General features: G+C 52.7%; 7 protein-coding genes across 8 annotated transcripts; 1 reads left to right on the forward strand and 6 right to left on the reverse strand.

Moving 5' to 3' along the window:
• Positions 1–493: 493 nt before the first annotated feature.
• PV07_11767 (uncharacterized protein) lies at positions 494–2,219 on the reverse strand (the record flags this gene model as incomplete). Its single annotated transcript, XM_016399233.1, has 2 exons — positions 494–1,855; positions 1,911–2,219. The coding sequence occupies 2 exons, from the start codon at positions 2,217–2,219 to the stop codon at positions 494–496; spliced, it is 1,671 nt and encodes a 556-aa protein (XP_016243795.1).
• An 885-nt stretch (positions 2,220–3,104) lies between these two features.
• On the reverse strand, positions 3,105–3,776 carry PV07_11768 (uncharacterized protein; the record flags this gene model as incomplete). Its single annotated transcript, XM_016399234.1, has 4 exons — positions 3,105–3,114; positions 3,167–3,336; positions 3,389–3,469; positions 3,528–3,776. The coding sequence occupies 4 exons, from the start codon at positions 3,774–3,776 to the stop codon at positions 3,105–3,107; spliced, it is 510 nt and encodes a 169-aa protein (XP_016243796.1).
• A 906-nt stretch (positions 3,777–4,682) lies between these two features.
• PV07_11769 (uncharacterized protein) lies at positions 4,683–6,782 on the reverse strand. The gene has a single exon (XM_016399235.1). It carries the CDS (start codon positions 6,662–6,664, stop codon positions 4,829–4,831), a length of 1,836 nt encoding a protein of 611 aa, XP_016243797.1. The 5' UTR covers positions 6,665–6,782; the 3' UTR covers positions 4,683–4,828.
• Positions 6,781–8,526, reverse strand: PV07_11770 (uncharacterized protein). The gene has a single exon (XM_016399236.1). The coding sequence runs from the start codon at positions 8,349–8,351 to the stop codon at positions 6,966–6,968; it is 1,386 nt and encodes a 461-aa protein (XP_016243798.1). The 5' UTR covers positions 8,352–8,526; the 3' UTR covers positions 6,781–6,965.
• A 153-nt stretch (positions 8,527–8,679) lies between these two features.
• Positions 8,680–10,904, forward strand: PV07_11771. 2 transcript variants are annotated; one of them, XM_016399238.1, is made up of 2 exons: positions 8,680–8,897; positions 9,105–10,904. In XM_016399238.1, exons 1-2 carry the CDS (start codon positions 8,825–8,827, stop codon positions 10,487–10,489), a joined length of 1,458 nt encoding a protein of 485 aa, XP_016243800.1. In that variant the 5' UTR covers positions 8,680–8,824; the 3' UTR covers positions 10,490–10,904. The 2 variants fall into 2 exon arrangements, with proteins under 2 accessions (XP_016243800.1, XP_016243799.1); XM_016399237.1 differs by having other exon boundaries at positions 8,680–10,904.
• PV07_11772 (uncharacterized protein) lies at positions 10,866–12,984 on the reverse strand. The gene is made up of 3 exons (XM_016399239.1): positions 12,582–12,984; positions 11,771–12,302; positions 10,866–11,604 (listed from the first exon to the last, which is right to left on the reverse strand). Exons 1-3 carry the CDS (start codon positions 12,627–12,629, stop codon positions 11,444–11,446), a joined length of 741 nt encoding a protein of 246 aa, XP_016243801.1. The 5' UTR covers positions 12,630–12,984; the 3' UTR covers positions 10,866–11,443.
• Positions 12,985–13,245: 261 nt separating this feature from the next.
• PV07_11773 (uncharacterized protein) lies at positions 13,246–16,244 on the reverse strand. The gene is made up of 2 exons (XM_016399240.1): positions 14,411–16,244; positions 13,246–14,359 (listed from the first exon to the last, which is right to left on the reverse strand). Exons 1-2 carry the CDS (start codon positions 15,821–15,823, stop codon positions 13,931–13,933), a joined length of 1,842 nt encoding a protein of 613 aa, XP_016243802.1. The 5' UTR covers positions 15,824–16,244; the 3' UTR covers positions 13,246–13,930.
• Between the last annotated feature and the right edge of the window lie 195 nt (positions 16,245–16,439).

The following is a 16,439-nucleotide window of genomic DNA, read 5'->3' on the forward strand; positions in this document are numbered from 1 at the left end:
ACACAGGACCATGTGCGGGAACTCAACTAGTGGGAAGAATTGCATGTCCCTCGCAGGGAAGACCACCGTCCACCGCCCACCGTCCATCGTCCACCGGGCCAGCATCGAGTAGCGGTCGATTGAAGGAGGGGGACGCCTTAATTCCGGGCTCTCCATCAGCCCATTTCTTACGAGGGTCTCCTCCGTGCCTCCTACTACTCGCCAGATCCTTTTCCCCGTTCCTGGACCCAGCAGAGGATGATGATGTCAATCTGCAGATGCATCGTCCGGAGCAGATCATCCGCGGTGAGCGTCGACGTACGATATCACTTAGTACCTATTTAACTATTTGTATCTGTTCACTGCCTCCTTAAACAATGTCATGACGATGCTATAGACATCTCTCATTCAACAGTCGTTCACTGCCATGCGTGATCAGGACAATATTGTTGTTCTTTCCTCGATTGGGGTTTCTTGTTTCCGCAGTTACTGAAAATCAATCTTCACGAAATGCTCAAAAGTCCCAGAAGCTCTTTTGATTCTTGTTTTTCCCATTGGTGGTGTCCTTTTCCTCCTCTGATCCCATGCTCCAGTGACTCTCCATGCCCTTTCTCAACCGACTCTGCGTAGGCGGGTTCTGTGGCTGGTCGAGTGTCTCCTCATACGGGTCCCAGTGTGTTTCCATTTGTGACGGCTTCTTGCGGTGCTTGCTGACAGGCTTGTTCTCATTATTGGCCTTTTCGTTGGCTGGCGACGCTTCAGCCATTGTCCAGTGGCTGTCGAAATCGTGTTTGCGACTGGTATTGTTGGTGATGGTTGAGAGCGGTGCCTTTTCCTGCGGTCTGCCATTTTCATCCTCGTCGAATACATTATTTGAGTATAGCCCCATGCGATCACTGGCCGAGCTGGTCGGCCTGCCCGAGGTACGGTTGGGAGCTGGGGTCGCGGTATCTCTCAGTTGAAAGTGCGTTTCCGCGTCTTTTCGGGGCTTTGGGACGGCATGCCGCTCGATGGGAGTTCCGTCGTCCTGCAATTCAAAGTGGATCTCATTGTCGCGGCGTGGCTTCCCTGTGACCTTCTTTCCCGGGGTCTCGAGGTCATTTACGGCACTGTCAAGGCTGAAGTGGACTATGTCTTGATCTCGCACCTTTTGCGTGACCTTCTCTGGCGTAAAAAAGTCTGCGAAATCCCATTGAGATTGCTGTCTGCTGGATTTTCCTCGTACCGGCATCGTTGTCTTCGGCTTGGGAGTAACGTCACGATACTGCAGTGGATCATCTTCCAGCTCCTCTCCGAGATCGAAATGGTTGTACTTGGCAGGGTTGGACTTGTAGCCGACGGGAGCGGGCTCATTGGGGTCGTCAGCGAAGAGACGGGGCGGCGCGAACTTCTGGTTGCTGCCTCCTTTGGGTGCAACGACAGGCTCGACCGGGGCTTTCTTTGGCGATCCTGGCTCATGATCTTCATGTCCCGCCGCGAACAACTCGCTCATCTCGCGTGGCGGGGGTCTGGCTGACGCCCGCGGAGCCACAGCATTGGGGCCCAAAATTCGCTCATTTTCGTCGACGGGTTTCGGTGAGAAGAGGTCGAGGCTTGCATGAGGGTCCTTGATGTGCCTCTTGCTTGGGGACGCATTGCGCGACGATGCAAGACTTTGGTTTTCGGAGCGACCTCTGGGACTAGTGGGGAGTTCTGCTGCCGGGGGCACCGCCGTCAAGCTGGAGTTGATGAGTCTGACCTGGTCTTTGCCGTCGACCACAGGCCAATTCTTGCCTCTTGAACCAATCACTTCGGTCTGTTTCAGCAATGACGCTTGATCCCAGGAGATACGGATCACGGAGATTTTCTGTTCGGCATCGAAATGGACAATATGCGTCTAGTCGAGTTCACCGTCAGTTTTGGCGCCGTCATGTGGAACAGAGTACCCTTACCGTCGGAATTATCGCAATTTTGTCGACAACAAAGTTCTCGAGACCTGGCAGGTATGATCCTCCACCTGAGATGAATTCCAGCACCGTCTCAACCTCCAGGGCAATGGCATGAGGTCCCTCCACAGCCGAAATTATCCTCGCACTTTTGGCCTTGACCGACTTTTTGTTTTGAAACTCAAGATGCCGAACAATGTTGACGGGCTGTGTAAAGGTAGTCAGGGTGGTAATGTAGTGGAGGGAGGCATTCTCGGACAGGCTGATAGGATTGGGTAACTCTAGGAAACGCTGGTAGACGTCTTTGAGCGTCATCTTGATGACGACCCTGCAGACTCGAGATGTAACTCTGCGAATTAGTCGGAGGCGTCTGTCAAAGAGAAAGAAGGAATCGATCGTAGCGGAACTCGTGCAGGAGACTTGTTCAACGGGGACTGCGTTGTTTGTGTACGTGGAGGAAAGTCAAGTGGAAAGAGCCGCTGCGTAAACAACAGATCGACCAAGTGTGGAAGGTGAGGCAGCGAGCTATGCGATGTCTTTATTCGGAAAGGAAAATCCGACGCCCGACGACTACAATGTAGAATACTGAGCCGACGAACAGATTGAGGCGTCAGCAGCGGAATCTAAGGGTGTTTTGGTAGGTTTGCGAAAGGGAGCAAAGATGTCAATGGGCTGTCCCTGAAAGTTGCATTTCCTTAGCGGTGCAGGCTGCGTGAGGTTTGTTCAATGGGGAGACGCGTTGCCCCGCCATCGCGTCCAAAACACCCAAAGACGAGCTTCATGCAGGTGCTCCGCCTTAGCGTTGTTTCAGGAGTTTGCTCCTTGCTGGGGGCCATGTTTGAGCCCTAGGCTCAAACCCCCACAAGCGTGCCCTTTGAGAGATCAGCCTTGGGGCTCCCACTTCACCGACAGTCGGTTTTACAACTGCTGTCTGATCCAATCTTGCAAGTTCCATATCCAGAACAACCGTCCCAGTCTTTTGATCATATGTCAGCCTATTCTGCGGCCAAGATCGCCTTGTATGCGATTCGTCATCAGAATGCAGTCCCACAGGGCGGTGTTAACAATTTGATTGAGGACAATCGTGAGACGGGGCAGGTGCAAAGACTGCAGACTTTGGGGTGCTGGTTCGATCCAATCGTACTGACATAACAGACAATCTCTCTGCGAGAAGAATGCTGCACTGCTGTGATCAACTTCTCACGCAACACTGTTCCCGTTAGCGACAACCTTGCACACCTAGAGATGAGGCTGTCACCTACCCAAACCATTGCGAGGACATCTTTCCAATGGCATACATATTGCCCACGTCACTCCGCAAGCCGATCAGCTGAACTCTAACGGCCGAGCCTTTCTCGATCACATCACCAGCATTGTTGGAGTATTGCGGTGGGGTGGCGTCGGGATTGTGTCGCATATCAGGCGGAAGATGCTATCAATCATCAACACATTTCGCTCCCAAGATGACCACCAATACCACCTACCAACTTTGAAACAAACACAGTAAGTGGTCCAGCTTCGCAGAAGACTCCCTGGGGCTTGATAGAGGAGACGGCGCAATCGATCTGTCATTCTCGTGGTCAAAACACATGCTCTTCACCAAGTCACGGCATGAATCCCTACCGTCTCTCCCTTGAACGGTTTCCATAGAATGGCGCGGTAAAGGATTGTAAAGTGCGCCTCTCCAGAGCCCGGCCTCACTCTTCCAGGGGAGATGTTGTAGATGTCCATTATGCACACAATGTAGTATTCTCCATTGCAGCTTCCTTCCAGATCCGCATAGAGCTGGTCTTTGAGCCTCTCATTCACATTGGCCGCGAAAAAGGATGGATGAATGCTGATTTCGCGCTCGAGATATCGTAGGAAGAACATCGCGCTTAGCTTGCCCACGGACCTAGGCTCGCCCCTGGTAACAAGTTCGCGTGTAGAAGGGACAAGATTGGAGGCTGGCTTTCGCTTCAGCTTGGCCTCAATTCATCGTCTTTTCACAAGGGTGCCAGTAGGTGTCGCGCTTGTCACCGGAAGGCCTGAGGTCTGAACAAAGGTTAACAACGAGGACCCAAAACGGAGCACAGCGAACAAACCTCACCCCAGTGGAAAAGCGGAGGGAAGGGGCTTTTGGTTGTTTGCCGATTGCGAAGTGAAGTGCGCAGATTGGGGCGCGACGGCACTCTGGATTATTTTTTGAGTGCAAGGCGCATGCGCGATGATGCGAGGCGGGCTCGGTTCGTCAACCACTTAAGATGCCGTGTAGTCGCATCTATGGTGGGCTCTGAGGGTACCAAACAGGGAGCTCAGCGGCTGCTACTAGCGGACGACCTTTAGTGACTTTAGGCCTATACGCCAGTGTCTACAGGCTGCGAGGTTTTGCCGCACAGGCGGCATTCTCGTCCCCTTGGCGCCTGTGCGGATGTTGGGCTTGTACGTAACCACGACTTCCGCATTCGGTAAAGTCCAGCCTCGCACCTTTTGACCCGTCTCGCTCAGCATTTCTTCGTCATCTTTGGCCAATCTATATAACGTGTCTTCTCCATTTCTGACGAGCTGTTGAAGGCTTGTTGCAGCTGAAAATGAGGCTGAAGAGGTTTTTGTACCTGAATGGAGAGATGGATGGGTATCTCTTGACATTGATGGAATGCTTGGGTCGTTCTGGAGACAAAAGGTATCTGGAAGTCCGATAGATTGAGGGTTCCAAAATCAGCTGAAAGCCGAGAAGGTTGGTGAGGAGCCGAGGAACAGGAACGGACAAGATGAGCAATAACGCTCAGGAAAAGTCATGCTGGATTGATTTCGTTGGATATCAGTTTCTTCATCGAAGGTCGTCCACACATCAAGCGACTGTCTTTTCAGATCTGACTATCTGCGAATACATCTAATGAGCAGAGCCTGAAATGGGTATCTGTCGGGTATCCCAAAGGGAAAATCTATCGAACAGCGACATCTGCAGAACCTTGTCTCTGGACGCTGTCCGTCCTTTCTTGTCCCGCAGCCAGCGCCTCCAACCTTGCGGCTTGCACGCGGTGTTTCTTGATGATGGAGATCCACTCCGGCTCAGGCTGGGATTTCGTCTTCGTCTTCGTCTCTGTCGCCGCTGCCGTTACGTCTGGCTCTTGCGGAGCTGTAGTTTCGGCCTCGCTGTCCCCTTTGCCATTGGGTACATCGCTTCCGGTCGCTGATACGGATTCGCTTGCTTCGACCCCTGTTTCTAAGTCCGTGGCCAGGTCTTCAGCGGCGGTTTCTGCCGCGTTTTGTCCCTTGTCTACGTCTTCATCTTCATCTTCACCTTCATCTTGGTCCTCATCGAGCTCCGCTATCATCAAGCTGAAATCTGCGCCAAGCCGGCCCAGCGAATTCGCCGCGTAGAGAACCTGCATCAGCAGACTCTCTCTCGCTGCCGGGTCTGTCACGTTCGGAAGGTACTGTTTCAGCGTGGAGATGAAAATATCGACCAAGTACAGTGGGAATGTCTGCAGAGCTGGAGGTAACGTGAGAGATGAATCTAGCGGTGACACTGGGGGAGCAGCGGAGGAGAAAGATTGCGGGAGCTGTGGTTGCTCGTCCGCTGGGAAGATGTTGCGGTACATGCTTATTGTCGCGAACGACTGTTCGCGAAAGATTTCAATGAAGCGTTTCAGGTAGCGTTCCGTCTGTTGGCCGGCCAGCGAGGGATTGTAGCTCACACCGGACGAGGACTTTCGGGTCGGTGGGGGCCGTGTCGTACTCGAGGATGTCGGGTGCTGGTGTTTTGGATGCGTTCTGGAGCCGGTCGCTTCTTTCCTTGCCAGCGTCTCTTGATCCGCTAGATCGCGTAGGGGAGAGAGCGCCTCAGTCATGCTTAGGAACGTACACAGCCGTGAGACTAGAAATAGAGCTCCAAAGTGGTCTTCTTGATGTGATGATGCAGGCGCACCCAGTCCGAGTTGTGAAGTTGATGCCGGCGTGAACAGGCCCGGTTTGTTGGTCTGAGAATTGGCTGAAGGTAAGCCCGTGGCCTTGCTTGTTGACAGCTCTGGCGCCACCCGCCGTAACCAACCAATCATCCGTATTGCAGCAGCGAGACGAAGGTTCTGGCCCCGAAGACTAGCGATGAGATTTGTTGTCATGTCCTTCATTGCACTTTCGGCATCGGCGAGTACGGACTTTACCAGCTGTGAGTCGGGATAGAGGATCTGAAGGCGCTTAATATGGGCAAATAGATCAAGCGCTTGGGTGTAATTGGCGCCGCTGACACCGGAAGATGAGGAAGTTGTCGATGTCGCTGATGTAGTGTGGGCTGAGGCAATTGCAGCAGAGAGTAAGGATGGAAGCTCCAAGATATCCTGAGCCTTGTCCGCTTGTCGAGCGAGAAGCGCGGCCTCGCGCCGCGCAGTAAGGATAGCATTTCCCCCGCCTCCCGAGGTGCTTTCCTCTTTGGACTTGGTGTAAGTTGAGGCAAAGCTCACGGCGCTGGCATCCAGGTCCGGAATCGCATTTTTGATCGATTCAGCCGATGTTGATATAAGCGGTAGTGAATTGCGGAGAATGCTGAGATGATCTGATGATGTGGTCGTCGTGCGGTGGGACCGGGAACTCAGCGCTTGTATGGAGAATAGATTGGACTGTGCTGCTTGACTGAGTGACTGAGGCTCTGTTGTGGTCAAGTCACTGAGACGGAGGGAGACGAGGCGGGATAAATATCTGGATATTTCTGGTGATGGGGATGAGGGTTGAGATGTCGACGCAAGACGAGGTTGCAGGAGGTCGTAGAGAGCATCGGTCATCTTGACATTGATGTCGAGCCTGGAAGCAGGCTCAAGTACTCCGTGTGTTGGTCTGCACAAGCCAGATCTCCCACCCTGTTTCCATCTCGATGGTCCAGGGCCGAAGGGAAAGGAGAGAGAGGAAAACACCTATTTCGATTGGCTGGGCCACCACATACAATTTTGTCTTGGCGCAAAGCTGGAAGGCTACGAGGCTACGAGGCTGAAACCCCCCCCCTCCTCAACATTCTAGTTCCGTCATCCTCAGCCTGATCCTCGATAAACAATGTCCGGCGTACACCTCACAGCCCTGCTAGGCAATCTAGTAGATACTTCGATGGCTCCGCTCTCGCCTCTCTTCATCTAGGATTTGCTGAAGCTCGCCGGAAACTCGCTCCTGAGTCCCAATCTCCAGATCCGCCTCTTCCACCTCTGCATCACTCTGGTCACCCAAGGCATCGGCCATCTTCCTGTTGGGATCATCCAATTCTCCTCGCAATGCTCGAGCCAGTGACGAAGAGAAAGCTTTCTTGGTCTTCTCGGGCGACCCTGACAACGGTCCCGAAGGCAGCGTGATTCCTTTAGGACTCTCATTTTCAGTCTCGTCATCGGACCCAAATGGTGAGCCTTGACCCGATCTTGTCCCACCACCGTCTCTGCCAAGGTATGATTTTATGCCACCCAGATTCGTACTTTTCCTTCCTGTATCCAAAGCGAGATTACTAAGGGAGGTTCGAAGGTTGCTCGACGACCGTACTCTTGTGCGACTTTGGTCTCTGCTCGTTCCACCTCTTGTCTCGGTTGCCACTGCCTTTGGATTACGTTTAGACTCGCCTTTCTCTTGTACCGTTTCGGGTTCGTCTCTGAACATATCTATCGTGCTTTTCCGCACCGGCGTAGGAATATAGCTGGCTCCGGTGGGATCGTGGGCGTTTTTAGAGATCGTCCAGCGTCTAACCGGTATGGTTTCAACATTTGCGGGCGTCGATGCGGAGGAGATACTGCTTTTCCTGGCCGCCTTTTCCCTTCTAAGGTCTGACCATCGCCGTAGGCTGTTCTGCAGCACATATCTCCCGTTTGCGCCCAGCTTCATAACCAAAAACTCGCAGTGGTTGATGTTTCGGAGATCCTCGAAGAATTCCACACTGTAGTGGTACCAGGCCATCAGGAAGACGCGACTGCAGAGACCGTGGGTGACAAGAATAGCTACACTGGCCATCGTATCTTCGGAAAACCGTCTCCAAAGCGAACCGTTGAAGGATGATACACGGTCATAGACGTCGGCCCCGCTCTCGCCGTTAGGAATGCGGTAAAAGAAATGGCCATATTGAGCACGTTCTCGCCACAGTCTCTCGACTTCTTCGGTGTCTGGTTGAAAATTGCCAAAGTCTTGCTCCCTCAGCCTTGGTTCCTCATAGACTTTGATATGGTGCCGTTGGAACGGCGAAGGCACAGGGTCATTGGAACACAAGCTTTTCAAAATGCCTTCTGTTGTCTCGCGGGTTCTTCTATATGGGGAAATGAAGAAGTGAAGTGTATCGTCAGTTCGGAGAAGAGCACGGAGCTTCTCTCCTGCTTCGAGGGCTTGTCGATGTCCTTCCTCTGTTAACCCGACTCTGTGGTCCGGTGTTGTCTGGTGAATTGCCTTGTCGCGATTCCCCTCAGACTGGGCATGCCTTATGATGATGATCAACCTTGGCTTGCCCATTTTCGCCAGACCAGGATTCAGGGTAGCAGTGGTGACCTCGCCACGGCAGTTGGGTTTCAACCACTTAGTTTCTGCACTCCTGTTGCTGGGTCTACAAGATATGCCGAAAAGACTGAATGTATTCCAAATTTCAATGTCTGAAGGTAGACCAGATAGCCCTACCACATGGTTTTCAGTAAAAGGGAAGGAAATTACGACAGCCTTGCTCCGTCGGTGTTCGAATCGGGCTCATATGATGCCAAGAAATTTGTTCCAAATATAGACTAGCTCAGATGTGCTTGGATCGCGTCCTTCATGTCGCGATCTTTCCCTAGCATCGCTGCTTTTGCGATCATCTCTCTCATCGACCAACGCTTCGCCGAACACATTGACACGCTCTAGACACCCAGCCTATGGGCAGACCATAGTCGCGATCCCGTTGACGCCCTCTCTCCTTTCTCCGAATAGTCGAGCAATCGAAACGAGACGACAAAATGAATCCACAGATGCAGAATTACAGACAGTATGCCCAGGCGCAAGGAAGGTCCCCAGCAGCACGTAGGCCAGGTGAGTGCGACTTGAGCACCCCGATATCTGCGAGCCCAGATATCGGAGGAGGTCCCAATAATCCCTTTAAGGAAATGGATCAACATGATGAGCGACACCTCAAGACGCTCCTGCCCAAATACCGTCGTTTAGTGGACACTGGACAGATGGCTCTCTTATCTGCTTGTCTCATGCAAAACCAAGAGATCTTTCACTCACAAACCCTAGGCCAGATTCCACCAGTCCAACATGCCGCCCAGCAAGCGCAAGCTCAGATGATGCAACAACAAGCCCAACAGCGCAATGCTGCGATCGAACACCAATTGGCGCAGCGACGTGTGCGAAAACCTAGCGATCGAAATATGCCAGATGGGCTAGAAGAGATAGTTATTGGGGATGGGGTTGAGCAGTATAAGAAACTGCGCGAGGCTGAGAAACGATTAGACCATCTGATGGCGCGAAAGAGATTGGAAATCCATGACAACTTCAGCAAAAACGTTAAAAGACAGAAAACGATGCGGATATGGATCTCCAATACCGTCTCAAGCCAACCCTGGCAGATGAATCCAGACGAAGAAGGTTTCACATTCGACTCGGGCGGCGAGCCTACCTATCGAGTCAAGATTCAAGGCAGGTTACTGGAATATGACGACGATGACATCTTACACAGTGACGACGAAGATCAAGAGATGGGAGACCAAGACAAGCCGGTCAAAGAGAAGAAAATCAAGACGCCCTCCAAAAAATTCACCCACTTCTTCAAGGGGATGAACGTCGAGTTTGACAACCCCAAAGGCGGCCTCGGCGATCCCAATCAGACGGTAACGTGGAAGAAGGGTCAAAGCAGTACTCAAGCTGGTGACTTTGACACCATTGAATTTGAGCGTAAAGCCGACGAAAACGCCAACATTACAATCTGCCTGACACGCGACGAACAACCCGAAAGATATCGCCTATCCAAGGCTCTAGCTGAAACTCTGGATATGGAAGAAGCTGACCGTGCAGAAGTCGTCATGGGCATTTGGGACTACGTGCGCGCCATGGGCCTGCAAGAAGACGAAGAGCGCCGGAGTATTCAGTGCGACGACTCACTAAAACGCATCTTCGACACAGACACATTTTTTTTCCCTCAGGCTGCCGAACGGCTAGTCCCGCATTTACACCCCTTGCCTCCTGTGCGATTACCCTACACCATCCGCGTGGATGAAGAGTATCATAAAAATCCCGAACCCACGGTCTATGATGTGCAGGTCACAGTTGAAGACCCTCTCCGCCCGTTGATCTTCAAACTCACTCAAAACCCAGAGTACCAAGCTGCGCTCCGGTCCGTTGCGAAACTGGACGACGAACTCGCCATAGTGGTACAAGCTTTGCATCATCAAAAGGCACGGCACCAGTTCTTCACAAGCATGGCGAAAGATCCGCAGAAATTCATCGAGAGGTGGCTAAGCAGTCAGAAGAAGGATCTCAGTGTACTGCTTGCGGAGCAAGAGCGAGGCGATGTGGCGGGCATGGAGTTCTCGAAGGGTGGGGAAGACAGTGTATGGGGAGGCCAAGTTGTCAGGGAGGCGGTGAGGTATAGACTTGCTAGAGCCGAGGCCACAGGAAGGTGAGGGTTATGAAGGGTCCGCATTCATGGGTTATGAAGTTAGCAGCGGCGGTTCAAACTAGCAAGGCATTGGAGCTGTGAGCAAATATGCTCAGGCCGTACCAGAGTGGTTGGAGTTTTACTGCGAGCAAAGATTCCGTCTTCAGATGGCGCCAATATGAAAGGGAAAGGACGGCACCATCCAGATCTGGCGGATGAACATCACGATATACAACCATGTCGCAAGTGGATGGATCGGACGCCCTTTGGGGCAAGGATTTCTCTTAGGCCGCCTCCTTTCGTTACTGCCTTTGTGTGCACCAGGTGCGGTCTCAAGGGTCAAAGAAACCGAAAGAGTATCTGGATGACTAGTAAGTAGACCATCCGGGTTCATTTGAAGCCTGTTGTTACCATATATGTTACAATATCCATGATCTGTATCTCTTTACCTTCTCTATTTCAGAGAGATGGCCATGATATCCTTATTTCGCAGCGATGAGTTTTTGGTATACTCTGCTGTTCACAATACTATGGAACAAGCACCTCTTTCTCTCTCGCTTATATTCTCCCTACCCTATCATTCGGCGAATATGAGATCGCCATGGCGTTTGAACTTGGACCTTGGTTTTGGTATCCTGTTCCTTTGGATTTGCGGTAAATAATATTTTAACAGTAGTCTGGTATTGATTTGGGGGGGTTGTTTTTTTTCCTCTGCGCTTCGTGTATAGCAATTGTCTACCTCTCTATCCACGGACCTCGATATCGCTTGGCGTAGCCGGTATGGAATATGGTGCAGGCATCGCAGCCCGGAGGTCTTTGGGACATGTCAGCTGACGGATGCAAGAAAACTGTTTCGAGTGACGAAAGATGAGATTGGCGACGGATGGGTGAGAACATCCTTTCTAGACGTTCGGGTTCGCTCGTGTGACTGTGCGGGGACTGAGGTGGGAAGTCGGCGCGACGACAGGCCCGTTACTGATCACGGTATATCGGTTCTGAAGCCCGGGTCGAGATCTCCGACGTCGCCTATGAGCGTGCCGCTGTTGCGGAGCATGTCGAGAGCTTCTTGGCCTTGCTTTGTGCCTGGAGCGGGCATGAGCGGCTGTGGCTGTGGCTGGATCGGCATCGACGGTGCAGAGACTGGGAAGAACGTATACCGTCAGTTCCGTGCATGGTTTTTTTACCTCCTGGATATTCGGCGGACGCAGGAAAAGAGGCTGCAACGCCAAGTGACGAGAAGGGAAAGGGATTTTCTCCCAGCTCCGGAATGTCGCAGAGAATGGCCCGGGGACAGACTGCAACTTACCAGGCATAACCAGACCCATCCCCTCGATCAAGCCTTTGTAATACTGCGCCTCCTGTATGCTTTCCAGGACATCGGCTCGGGCAGTATGTCGGAGTTCTTTCCTTGGGGCTGCCATCAACACGGATTCGCTCGCCCAGCGTCGCACCATCTCCTTCATGGCCGAGACATCAAACAGCCGGTAATGGAGATGCTCCAGGATGACGTTCCAAGGCGGCACGGCCAAGAAAGCACGGTCGGCGTGGATACTGTTCCCTGCCAGAAGAGCCCGGCCTGGTTCGGGGATGTAGTGTTTGATATATGCGAGCAGCCGGGCGGCGGCGTCTTCAGCACTGGTCGACGAAGCTAGGCATTCCTGTGTCAGGCCGGTCTCGCCGTGCGTCTTGACGCACCACTCGGACATTCTCGAGAGTTGTTCCGGGCTGTGGAATATCACGGCGTGGAAGCCTTCTGTGTCCAGCGGGGCGAGGTTGGCAGTGGTGATGATGCACGATATGGACATGATTGTATCCTTTGCGGGATTGAGACCGGTCATCTGGGAATCAGGATTTGGTCAGCGCGGCTGGAACAGCACGAGCCATGGGTGAAGCTGGAAAGGGGGGAAATGTGCCAAAAGGCAAAGAGAAAATGTCGAGAATCCAGCTTCATTTTGAGCACTTTTTCGTCTCTTTCTAACCGTTTTGAGTTCCCTTACCATCACAGGGAAACCGGATTCGCCAACATTTGTGGGGAGGAATGGACAGGGACAAGGAGCAGCGCTTCATCGTCGGTAGAAAGGGAGGTAGGAAAGGGGACTCGATCTGTGCATGCCTACCTCACAGTCAATCCAGACCAGTGGATCGGTAGATCTGGTGAGTGCCATGGGTGCTGTTTTCCTGGTAGATCTCTTGCCCGTAGTTTGTGGTTCGGTTCTGAGAGTCTATCGATATGTGTTCCAGCTTCAGTCTATGCCTGCCGACGACAAGTGTCTCGCGAAGAAATGCTCTGCACCCATTCATTCCAGTATACAATCGGGTGGCGAACAGACTCGACAAGCCTTCCAGAACTAAAGTGAACTTTTCGACACATTTGCCCGATGGAAGACATGGAGAAGAGGGAAATCGACCAGTGAGACTAAACAAACCTCGTCCAACGGTGATTGGACCAAGGTGGAAGGGTGTGATGACGATTATCGGATCATCTGCACCCCTCGCCACCAGTACATCGACAGTCTGAAGACGGGATTTGTGAGGAGAGCCAGGAGAGAAATCGGAGACAGAGATGACGATATGTGCCTGGGACCAGCACAAGCTCGGGGCCAAGACTTACGAGGTTCCCGACCAATAGCATTGCAGCGGAGTCGGGGCTGAAGTCGGAGTGGAATCCCGCTCCCGGTCCCCTTCCCGTCACCCATCAACAAACTACGACTATGCCTACGCTTGGGCAGTAGCCACCTGCAGGATCCTGCACAACTCAAAACCTATAGAATGGTTCCCCAATTTTGATAATGTGGTTGGAATTTCTGCCCGGTTTGCTGGCTGGTGCTAGCTCCAAGCTGTTCCTCGACGTGGCTGTATGATATTTGTCTTTTTGTCGAACATGGAAAGAACACTCTTCGATGCCTGGGATATTGGTACAGTGACCATCGCGGGTTTGAGCCAGCGATCACGCTTCCATGCCCATGCCATTTCCCTTGGCCTCTTGCACCTCCTCTGGTTCAAAGCAGCCCTGGAGACTCCCACATGCCCCTGTCCCTTCCTCACCATGCACACCATGCTTGCAGCTTCTCCGAGGCATCCGTTTTGCGCATCACATCCCGCATTGCATTCCCCATGCACAGGCCATTGGGGCAGATGTTTGGTTCGCACAATTAATCAAAATATTCGACGGCCAAACCTCGCTTACGTGTATCTTCAATCCCTGGCTGATCATCCTGGCTCCAAATTCTGCGATGTCTAGACAAAAGAAAGGTGGAAGAGTTGAATTTCCAATCCGAATGCCGACAGAAGACGCCGTGGGCTGCCTCGATTCCTGTCTTCTCCTTAACGTGGCATAGTACTGGTAGACAGTATTTCTGAAGAATGTCTGGCCCATGGAGGTACCATTCTTCAGAAGCTGTGGACGAGATTCAGTTCCCACAGTCAAGCGGCAGCATCGTGCCTGTGTGGGCCTCTGGGAGCCCTCTCAGAGTTCTTCGTCGTCGCCAGCGGCCGGTTCTTTGACCAGTGGGCCCCCAAATTGCAGGCCAGAAGGATTTGAACTAGTTGCAGTCGGTTGAGACAGTCCCGAAGTCCCTAGAACCTCGCCAATAGTGCCCGAAGAAGCGGACATGCTGCCACCTAATCGCTTTTTGATGTCTTCATCAAAATCCGCAATACTAGCCCGGTGTCGCTTCATCGGACTGCCGACCATGAAACTCTCGTCGTCCTTTGTGATGTCCAGGCTGCTGCTCAACCCCGTCGATCCGATAGTCGTGCCCGCGGGGGATGTCCCAAGCTCAACAGCACCAGCCTTAGGCGTCGAACTACCCGAAGGGCTACCGGATTTCGAGCTTTTGCGAGGTTCCGTTGTACCGTTGCTATTCAGCGGTTCCGCCGAATGCTGTCGCTTGAGCTGATGATACCTTAGCCCATGCCGGAATTTCAACGGCGAAGGGTCTCTTACCTTCATTTTCCGGATGCCCTCTGCAACTTGGCCCGTCCGCTCAGCATCTTCCGGAGTAAGCATGCTCGGATCCCTCTTCGCATCGGCATCGTTGATGTCCTCCATTTTGCCAATGATGCCAGCACCGTCATCGTCACTCTCACTCTCCATCTCGTCGTCGCTTGTTCCTTTGCCTTTTCGGCTCCGTCGACGTTCCGAGTCGCGAAAGTTTGAAAAGCCAGCAGTTCCTTCTTTCTTCAGAGGTCCAAGTTTTGGTAGCTCGGCCGCTATGCTACGTCTCTTCGCATTTGCCGCTGCCTTGTCAGACTTGGGTCCAGCAAGGATGCCCATCTTCTGCAACTGCCGCTCTCCTCGATAAAGAAATGTGAAAACCGCATATGGTTTGTCAGTAGCGTCAATACCAGTCACCGTCTGTGTTGAGATGGTTTTGGGATCCAAGGTCTTGGGTTTGGCAAAACTAGTGGTGTGGTCAACATCTGCTCGGTTCTTGCCCTCTCCGTTGCCAGCACCTTCTCCGGCGTCTGAGCCCTCCGAATCATCGTGGGCATCAAACTGAGGCGAATACTCTCCGCGCTTGATCTCTCCAGAGGCTAACACTCGGAACAGGGCAACCTTGATCTGGCCCGCTGCTTCTGGTATTGGGTCGTCATCATCTTCCGATGAACCACTCTCACTTGCAGAGCCCTCGTCATCCGAAACGTCTTTCAGTTCACCGTCCTCCCCGTAGCGCATGGTGTTCTTTCTTCTATCCTTCTTCGAGACTCCATTGGCGTCATCTTCACTCCCTGTAGTCTCCTTCCGCTTTCGACGTCTCTTCTCCAGTTTCTGTCTGCGTCTCTCGATGGTTGCTGCGGCATCTTTTCCGTCGAGATCTAGACCATTCAACCATCGCTCAAGACCCACCTCACGAAACAAAAACTCTCGTTCTGCAAGACCGCCTCCTTCTTTCTCAGGGACACTGACCCACCGAGAATTCACCCAGGTCTCTTCACCCTTTCTCAGCAGTGTTGCAACTTCCTCTTTGGCTCGGCCATCAAAGTAGATGTAGGCTGCGATGGTTTCATTCGGCGAGGTTGTCAAGGGGACATAAGGCCCAACAGAGCTTGTGTACTTTCCTCGTTCGCTTGTGTGACCTGGAAGGCCTCCGACCAGTTTAGGTTTTGGACTAGGATTATCCGAGGTAGGCTTTGGCGTGGAGTAGGGCACTTCCTGGCCAGGGGTGAGGAGGGTGATGGAGATGGCGAAGGTCGATTGTTCGGGTTTTCCCGTCAGAGAGTCGGCAGGGATTTGCGCAGGCGGCACAGGGATGTAGGCACTGATTCTTGAGAGACGGGAGGTTCTCTGTACAGAGTATTCTGGCAAAGGCCCATTGGGAGTGTGTATGCTCACAGCAAGACCTTTGAAGCAGGGCATGGTGGCTGTCAGGAATTGGAAGGCCCCTTAAGTGAACGTCGATTCTCCGCTCTCTGCGCGCAGAGATGGCGGAGAACAAATCTCCGATATGATTCGTGAGAGAACAACTCGTGCTTTGCGAATGTTGAATCCAACTTTTCCCGAAAGACAGACACTACAATTACCACAGTGTCGGCGCCTTCGCCACTTGAGATCTATGGTGCGTACAGCGAGCCGGGGGAATAGGAGGACTTGCCTGCTCCGCAGACTCGGCAAGGAACGGTGAGCTATCGGGCGAATGGCGCACGCGATGGAGGGGACGATGCTCAAATGAGTGGCAGGGCTGATTCGAACAAGGTGGAACAAGGCGTTGAACGCAGGTAACGAAAATGTCCGGATTGACAATGTGGATGAAGAGAGAAACGGCCAACTTAGTTTACTCTTGGGCCAAGTTTGTAGAGGCTCCCTCTGCCGCTGTGACTTCTTTGACGAGGCAGAACCGCCAAGATCATACCAAGCCTAATCCGGATAGACGCAGCCTGGTCAATCTGCGGAGAGACGAGGCTGCATCCGTTGACCATCTCCCGCGAGAGGTCACTACTGCACCGCTAGAAGAACACAGGTGCAGCCCAGCGAT

This window comes from Cladophialophora immunda (assembly GCF_000835495.1).
Source record: "Cladophialophora immunda strain CBS 83496 unplaced genomic scaffold supercont1.7, whole genome shotgun sequence".
Lineage (NCBI taxonomy): Eukaryota > Fungi > Ascomycota > Eurotiomycetes > Chaetothyriales > Herpotrichiellaceae > Cladophialophora > Cladophialophora immunda.

Bases quoted from the DNA above. Each gene is read 5' to 3' on its own strand.
- PV07_11769 (XM_016399235.1), bottom strand. From the start codon at position 6,664: ATGACCGATGCTCTCTACGACCTCCTGCAACCTCGTCTTGCGTCGACA.
- PV07_11770 (XM_016399236.1), bottom strand. From the start codon at position 8,351: ATGGGCAAGCCAAGGTTGATCATCATCATAAGGCATGCCCAGTCTGAG.
- PV07_11771 (XM_016399237.1), top strand. From the start codon at position 8,825: ATGAATCCACAGATGCAGAATTACAGACAGTATGCCCAGGCGCAAGGA.
- PV07_11772 (XM_016399239.1), bottom strand. From the start codon at position 12,629: ATGGCACTCACCAGATCTACCGATCCACTGGTCTGGATTGACTGTGAG. The intron at 12,303-12,581 runs GTAGGCATGCAC...CCTGATTCCCAG, and splicing joins TGGTCTGGATTGACTGTGAG to ATGACCGGTCTCAATCCCGC. The intron at 11,605-11,770 runs GTAAGTTGCAGT...CGTTCTTCCCAG, and splicing joins GATGGGTCTGGTTATGCCTG to TCTCTGCACCGTCGATGCCG.
- PV07_11773 (XM_016399240.1), bottom strand. From the start codon at position 15,823: ATGCCCTGCTTCAAAGGTCTTGCTGTGAGCATACACACTCCCAATGGG. The intron at 14,360-14,410 runs GTAAGAGACCCT...AGGTATCATCAG, and splicing joins AGGGCATCCGGAAAATGAAG to CTCAAGCGACAGCATTCGGC.